At 47.2% G+C, this 8,400-nt stretch overlaps 1 protein-coding gene across 2 annotated transcripts in view; it reads right to left on the bottom strand.

The window, feature by feature from the left end:
- Positions 1–8,400, bottom strand: part of LOC140730168 (stathmin-4-like) — a 29,080-nt gene that overhangs the window by 1,196 nt on the left and 19,484 nt on the right. The window contains exons 3-4 of one of the 2 annotated variants that reach the window (XM_073050293.1): positions 6,482–6,673; positions 1–321 (exon numbers count right to left, since the gene is read on the bottom strand). The exon at positions 1–321 is cut by the window's left edge and continues 1,196 nt beyond it. In XM_073050293.1, coding sequence (XP_072906394.1) covers positions 262–321; positions 6,482–6,673 — 252 coding nt within the window. In that variant the 3' untranslated portion in view covers positions 1–261. The remainder of the gene's footprint in view (positions 322–6,481; positions 6,674–8,400) is intronic. The other variant, XM_073050294.1, reaches the window with a different exon arrangement.

The following is an 8,400-nucleotide window of genomic DNA, read 5'->3' as shown; positions in this document are numbered from 1 at the left end:
GTGTGGGTCCCCCGGGCCAGAACAGGCCTGAAATGCACCAAACTGTACTCATACTGGACTGAAGCAGGCCAGAACCAGACCAAGCTGAACCAGGACCACTAAACAGACTGAAAGCTGGTTTACACTGGGATACGCATGCCCAGCTGAGAGTCAGACATTTCTGTCTCTAACTGGTTGCCCACATTTTGTTCAGAATTAATATTTACAAATAAACTTTCAAATGAGAAGCGCTGGGTGGAGTCGGCCCATATCCACGTGCCTCTATCGCTCTGCGTTGGATCGAAGACTTTTATTTTTTCGGACCTCCTCTACACGCCTGTCCTGAAATAAAATAAACAGCTATTAGAGGTGTTATTAATTACCGAGAGGGAGAGAGAAATGGAGAGGGAGAGAGGGAGAAGGAGAGGGAAAAGGGGAGGGGAGGGGGAGGGGGGAGGAAGAGAGAGAGAGGGAGAGAGAGAGGGAGAGGGAGGGAGAGGAAGAGAGAGAGAGGAAGAGAGAGTGAGAGACAGATAGAGAGATAGAGAGTACACAGGTTAATCATCCAGACGCAGCAAGAGAGAGAGAGATAGAGAGAGAGAGACAGAGAGACAGAAACAGAGAGAGAGAGAGCACGTGCATGCGATCACAGGGTTAATAGACAATAAACAATAGGTGCAGGAGTAGGCCATTCGGCCCTTTGAGCCAGCACCACCATTCAATGTGATCATGGCTGAACATCCACAATCAGTACCCCGTTCCTGCCTTCTCCCCATATCCCTTGACTCCGCTATCTTTAAGCTCTATCTGACTCTTTCTTGAAATCATCCAGAGAATTGGCCTCCACTGCCTTCTGAGGCAGAGCATTCCATAGATCCACAGCTCTCTGGGTGTTAAAGTTTTTCCTCAACTCTGTTCTAAATGGCCTACTTATTCTTAAACTGTGGCCTTTAGTTCTGGACTCCCCCCAACATCGGGAATGTGTTTCCTGCCTCTAGTGTGTCCAATCCCTTAATAATCTTATATATTTCAATCAGATCCCCTCACATCCTAAATCCCAGTGTATACAAGTCCAGTTGCTCCAATCTTTCAACATATGACGGTTTTGCCATCCTGGGAATCAACCTTGTGAACCTACGCTGCACTCCCTCAATAGCAAGAATGTCCTTCCTCAAATTTGGAGACCAAAACTGAACACAATACTCCAGGTGTGGTCTCACCAGGGCCCTGTACAACTGCAGAAGGACCTCTTTGCTCCTATACTCAACTCCCCTTCTTATGAAGGCCAACATGCCATTAGCTTTCTTCACTGCCTGCTGTACCTGCATGCTTACTTTCAGTGACTGATGAACAAGGACACGTAGATCTCGTTGTACTTCCCCTTTTCCTAACTTGACACCATTCAGATAGTAATCCACCTTCCTGTTCTTGCCACCAAAGTGGATAACCTCACATTTATCCACATTAAACTGCATCTGCCATGCATCTGCCCACTCACCCAACCTGTCCAAGTCACCCTGCATTCTCCTAACATCCTCCTCATATTTCACACTACTACCCAGCTTTGTGTCATCTGCAAATTTGCTAATGTTAAAATTTAATCCCTTCATCTAAATCATTAATGTATATTGTAAATAGCTGCGGTCCCAGTACCGAGCCTTGTGGTACCCCACTAGTCACTGCCTGCCATTCTGAAAAGGACCCATTAATCCCTACTCTTTGTTTCCTGTCTTCCAACCAATTTTCAATCCATGTCAGTATCCTACCCCCAATACCATGTGCTCTAATTTTGCCCACTAATCTCCTATGTGGGACCTTATCAAAGGCTTTCTGAAAGTCCAGGTACACTACAACCACTGGCTCTCCCTTGTCCATTTTCATAGTTACATACTCAAAAATTCCAGAAGATTAGTTAAGCGTGATTTCCCTTTGTAAATCCATGCTGACTCGGACTGATCCTGTTACTGCTATCCAAATGTGCCACTATTTCATCTTTTATAATTGACTCCAGCATCTTCCCCACCACTGATGTCAGGCTAACTGGTCTATAATTCCCTGTTTTCTCTCTCTTTCCTTTCTTAAAAAGTGGGATAACATTAGCTACCCTCCAATCCTCAGGAAATGATCCTGAATATATAGAACCTTGGAAAATGATTACCAATGTGACCACAATTTCTAGAGCCACCTCCTTAAGTACCCTGGGATGCAGATCATACAGATAGAGAGACAGAAAGCACGTACAGGGTTAATCACATACATAGAGAGAGGATATGTTAATCTCAGGGTGAAGCTCCCTCCATCCTGTACCATTATAGTCTCTGGGGGTCAGTCAGAGAATGAAGCTCCCTCCACACCATCCTATCATACAGTCCCAGGGTCAGACATAAAGTGAAGCCCCCTCTACACTGTCCCATCACACATTCCCAGAGTCAGATATAAAGTGAAGCTCCCTCTATACTGTCCCATCACAACTCTCCCAGAGTCAGATATTGAGTGAAGTTCCCTCTACACCATCCCATCACACACTCTGAGGCAGACACAGAGCTAAGTTCCTGCCACATCATCCTAACGTGCACTCCTGGGGTCAGACACACAGTGAAGCTCCCTCTACACCATCCTATCACACATTCCCAGATTGAGACACAGAGAATCTACTCCAATTCCAGGGACAGGTTAGATTCAGAATAAAGCCACCCCCTACACTGTCCAGTCACACATTTTCTTGGTTCAATAGTCACTCAAACCCCACAAGTTATTTTAAGGACTGCAAATTCAAGGCTGTCCACCCACATCCCCAATTCTTTGTCTTTACTGATACTCACTGGATCAGTGTAACTGGGCAGGATTCATGGACGTAACCCTGGAGTAGTCAATGCTCCCTCACCTGTCCCACAATGTACCCTTCACGAGGAAATCTGCAACTCGAGTAAAGGCTGTTTGGGGAAGTGTGCGTTAGACCTCTGGATAAATGATCTATTGCTTGTTGGTGTTGGACATGTTGTTCGTGATGGCCTCCTCCTGTACGCTGGTGTTAATGTATCTGTCTTCCCAGCTGATCTTCAAAACCTTTTTTACTTTCATTGTGATATTGGGTAATATAGGCCCTTTGAGCCTGCTGCCCAGCAATCTGCCAATTTAATCCAAGCCTAATCACAGGAGGATTTACAATGAGTAATTAACCTACCAACCAGTACATCATTGGACTGTGGGAGGAAGCTGGAGAACACAGAAACCCACACGGTCACGGGGAGAACGTACCAACTCCTTACCGGCAGTGGCGTGGCGGGAATTGATCCCAGCTCGCTAACACTGTAAAGCATTGTGCTAACCACTACACTTCCACGCCGCCCCCTTTAGAAAGCCTTACTTGTCATAAAGCGCTTTAGACTATAAGACCATAAGATATAGGAAAAGAAGTAGGTCATTCGGCCCACTGAGTCTGTTCTGCCATTCGATCATAGGCTGATCCAATTCTTCCAGTCATCACCACTCCCCTATCTTCACCCCATACCCTTTTATGCAATGGCCAATAAAGAACCTATCTGTCTCTGCCTTAAATACACCCAATGACTTGGCCTCCACAGCCACTTGTGGCCAACAAATTCCACAGATTTACCACCCCCTGATTTAAGTAATTTCTCCACATCTCTGTTCTAAATGGACGTCCTTCAATCCTGAAGTCATGTCCTCTTTTCCTAGACTCGCCTACCATGGGAAATAACTTTGCCATATCTAATCTGTTCAGGCCTTCTAACATTCAGAATGTTTCTATGAGATCCCCCCTCATTCTCCTGAACTCCAGGGAATACAGCCCAAGAGCTGCCAGACGTTCCTCATACGATAACTCTTTCATTCCTGGAATCATTCTCGTGAATCTTCTCTGAACCCTCTCCAATGTCAGTATATCCTGTCTAAAATAAGGAGCCCAAAACTGCACACAATACTCCAAGTGTGGTCTCACAAGTGCCTTAAAGAGCCTCAAAATCACATCCCTGCTCTTATATTCTATACCTCTAGAGATGAATGCCAACATTGCATTTGCCTTCTTCACAACTGGCTCAATCTGGAGGTTAACCTTTAGGTTATCTTGCACAAGGACTCCAAAATTACTTTGCATCTCTGCATTTTGAATTCTCTTCTCATCTAAATAATAGTCTGCCCATTTATTTCTTCCACCAAAGTGCATGACCATACACTTTCCAACATTGTATTTCATTTGCCACTTCTTTGCCCATTCCCCTGAACTATCTGAGTCTCTCTGCATTCTCTCAGTTTCCTCAACACTACCCGCTCCTCCACCTATCTTTTTATCATCAGCAAATTTAGCCACAAATTCATTAATCCCATAGTCCAAATCATTGACATACATTGTAAAAAGCAGCAGTCCCAACACCAACTCCTGTGGAACTCCACTGGTAACTGGCAGCCAGCCTGAATAGGATCCCTTTATTCCCACTCTCTGTTTCTGCCAACCAGCCAATGTTCCACCTACGCTAGTAGCTTCCCTGTAATTCTATGAGCTCTTATCTTGATAAGCAGCCTCATGTGCGGCACCTTGTCAAAGACCTTCTGAAAATCCAAGTACACCATGTCTACTGCAACTCCTTTGACTACCCTGCTTGTAATTTCTTCAAAGAATTGCCGAAGGTTTGTCGAGCAGGATTTTCCTTTCAGGAAACCATGCTGGCTTTGGCCTATCTTGTCATGTGCCTCCAAGTACTCTGTAATCTCATCCCTAACAATCAACCCCAACAACTTTCCAACCACTGATGTCAGGCTAACAGATCTATAGTTTCCTTTCTGCTGCCTCCCACCCTCCTTAAATAGCAGAGTAACATTTGCAATTTTCCAGTCATCCGGTACAATGCCAGAATCTATCGATTCTTGAAAGATCATTGTTAATGCCTCCACAATCTCTCCAGCTACTTCCTTCAGAACCCGAGGGTGCATTCCATCAGGCCCAGGAGATTTATCCACCCTCAGATCATTAAGCTTCCTAAGCACCTTCTCAGTTGTAATTTGACTGCACATTCTTCACTTCCCTGACACTCTTGAATGTCTGGTATACTGCAGACATCTTCCACTGTGAAGACTGATGCAAAATACGCATTCAGTTCCTCTGCCATCTCTGCATCTCTCATTACAATATCAGTGTCATTTTGTATTGGTCCTGTATCGATCCTCAACTCTCTTTTACCCTTTACATACTTAAAATAGCTTTTAGTATCTTCTTTGATATTAGTCGCCAGCTTCCTTTCATAATTCATCTTTTCCTTCCTAATGACCTTCTTAGTTTCCTTAGTTTCCCCTCCCCCCACTACTTTCAAATCTCTTACTATCTCTCCTTTCAGTTAGTCCTGATGAAGGGTCTTGGCCGAAACGTCGACAGTGCTTCTCCTATAGATGCAGCCTGGCCTGCTGTGTTCCACCAGCATTTTGTGTGTGTTGTTTTAGTTTCCTTCTGCAAGTTTTTAAAAGCTTCCCAATCCTCTATTTTCAACTAGCTCTGGCTTCCTTATATACCCTCTCTTCTGCTTTTACTTTGGCTCTGACTTCACACGTCAGCCATGGTAGTGTCCTTCTTACATTTGAAAATTTCTTCTTATTTGGAATATATCTGTCTTGCACTTCCCTCATTTTTCACAGAAACTCCAGCCATTGCTGCTCTGCTGTCCTTCCTGCAAATGTCCCTTTCCAGTCAAACTTGGCCAGATCTCCTCTCAGGCCATTGTGATTTCCTTTATTCCACTGAAATACTGACACATTAGATTTTATTGTTTTCCCTCTCAAATTTCAATGTGAACTTGATCATATTGTGATCACTGTTCCCTAAGGGTTCCTTGACTTTAAGCTCTCTTTTCCTCCGGATCATTGCAATCCAGCACAGCCGATCCCCCAGCGGGCTCAACAACAAGCTGTTCTAAAAAGCCATCCTGTAAACCTGCTACAAATTCTCTCTCTTGAGGTCCAGTACTGGCCTGGTTTTCCCGATCCACTTTCATGTTAAAATCCCCAACGATTATCATGCCATTGCCCTTCTGACACACCTTTTCTATCTCCTGCTGTAATTTGTAATCCACATCCTGGCTGCTGTTTGGAGGCCTGTATACAACTGCCATTAGGGTCCTTTACCCTTACCATTTCTTAACTCAACCCATAGAGACTCTATACCTTCCGATCCTTTGTTATCCCTTTCCAATGATTTAATATTATTTCTTATACACAGGGCCACACCACCCCCTCTGCCTAATCTTTCCAATACACCGTATGTCCTTGGACGTTCAGCTCCTAATGGCAGTCGTCCTTTAGCCCAGTTCCGGTGTAGATAGGCACATGGGGCTATGGTCTGGGTGCAGGTCGACAGGATTGGAACAATAACAGTTCTGCAGTGCTTAGATGGGCTGAAGGGCCTTTTTTGGTGTTTAGTGCTCTGTGACTGTGGGGCTGTGTATTGAAAGGAACAGGCGATTCAGACAGGGAGCCAGAAACAGGGACATCTCACCTTCTCCTGGAGACGCTCGAGCAGGGCTGCCAGATGAGCCTCCCTGTTCTCCTTCTGGGTCTCGTTCTTCTGCTCTAACTTCTCCTTGGCCATCCGGATGAAGTTGTTGTTCTCCTCGATGGCTTTCTGGATCACCTCTCGCTCATGCTCCCTCTTCTCAGCCAGATGTTTCAGCAGCTCGGCCTCCTGGCACTGGGAGGGCAGAGGAAAATCGGAGTGAGCTGTGGGCTGAAGGGAGGGAGTGCCCAGGCTGCACCACAAGAACTGACACAGGTCTGCTTTAACTAATGGCTGTGATGGTTCTGGAGTGGGTACAGACGAGGTGTAGACATGATACATGGATAGGAGGAGAGGCAGGTGGAAGTCTGCAGAAGGACTTAGATTAAGAGAATGGGCAAATGGGCAAAGAAGTAGCAGAAGGCATATAGAGTAGGGAAGGGTATGGGCACGAATTTCCCTGACCCTCGTCAGTGTCCAGGTGTCTGACGTCTGACCCTCGTCAGTGTCCGTGTGTCTGATTCCTGACCCTTGTCAGTGTCCGTGTGTCTGATGTCTGACCCTCGTCAGTGTCCGCGTGTCTGATTCCTGACCCTCGTCAGTGTCCGCGTGTCTGATTCCTGACCCTCGTCAGTGTCTGTCTGTCTGATTCCTGACCCTTGTCAGTGTCCGTGTGTCTGATGTCTGACCCTCGTCAGTGTCCGCGTGTCTGATTCCTGACCCTCGTCAGTGTCTGTCTGTCTGATTCCTGACCCTTGTCAGTGTCCGTGTGTCTGATGTCTGACCCTCGTCAGTGTCCGCGTGTCTGATTCCTGACCCTCGTCAGTGTCCGCGTGTCTGATTCCTGACCCTCGTCAGTGTCTGTCTGTCTGATTCCTGACCCTTGTCAGTGTCCGTGTGTCTGATTACTGACCCTCGTCAGTGTCCGCGTGTCTGATTCCTGACCCTTGTCAGTGTCTGTCTGTCTGATTCCTGACCCTTGTCAGTGTCCGTGTGACTGATGTCTGACCCTCGTCAGTGTCCGCGTGTCTGATTCCTGACCCTCGTCAGTGTCCGTGTGACTGATTCCTGACCCTCGTCAGTGTCTGTCTGTCTGATTCCTGACCCTTGTCAGTGTCCGTGTGTCTGATGTCTGACCCTCGTCAGTGTCCGCGTGTCTGATTCCTGACCCTCGTCAGTGTCCGCGTGTCTGATTCCTGAACCTCGTCAGTGTCTGTCTGTCTGATTCCTGACCCTTGTCAGTGTCCGTGTGTCTGATTCCTGACCCTCGTCAGTGTCTGTGTGTCTGATTCCTGACCCTCGTCAGTGTCCGTGCGACTGACGTCTGACCCTCGTCAGTGTCCGTGTGACTGACGTCTGACACTCGTCAATGTCTGTATGTCTGACGTCTGACCCTCGTCAGTGTCCATGTGTCTGACGTCTGACCCTCGTCAGTGTCCGTGTGTCTGATTCCTGACCCTCGTCAGTGTCCGTGTGTCTGATTCCTGACCCTCGTCAGTGTCCGCGTGTCTGATTCCTGACCCTCGTCAGTGTCCGCGTGTCTGATTCCTGACCCTCGTCGGTGTCCATGTGTCTGATTCCTGACCCTCGTCAGTGTCCGTGTGACTGACGTCTGACACTCGTCAATGTCTGTATGTCTGACGTCTGACCCTCGTCAGTGTCCATGTGTCTGACGTCTGACCCTCGTCAGTGTCCGTGTGTCTGATTCCTGACCCTCGTCAGTGTCCGCGTGTCTGATTCCTGACCCTCGTCAGTGTCCGTGTGTCTGATTCCTGACCCTCGTCAGTGTCCGCGTGTCTGATTCCTGACCCTCGTCGGTGTCCATGTGTCTGATTCCTGACCCTCGTCAGTGTCCGCGTGTCTGATTCCTGACCCTCGTCGGTGTCCATGTGTCTGATTCCTGACCCTCGTCGGTGTCCGTG

The sequence above is a fragment of the Hemitrygon akajei genome, chromosome 7, assembly GCF_048418815.1.
Source record: "Hemitrygon akajei chromosome 7, sHemAka1.3, whole genome shotgun sequence".
Lineage (NCBI taxonomy): Eukaryota > Metazoa > Chordata > Chondrichthyes > Myliobatiformes > Dasyatidae > Hemitrygon > Hemitrygon akajei.
This window is presented reverse-complemented; position numbering and strand designations above follow the sequence as displayed.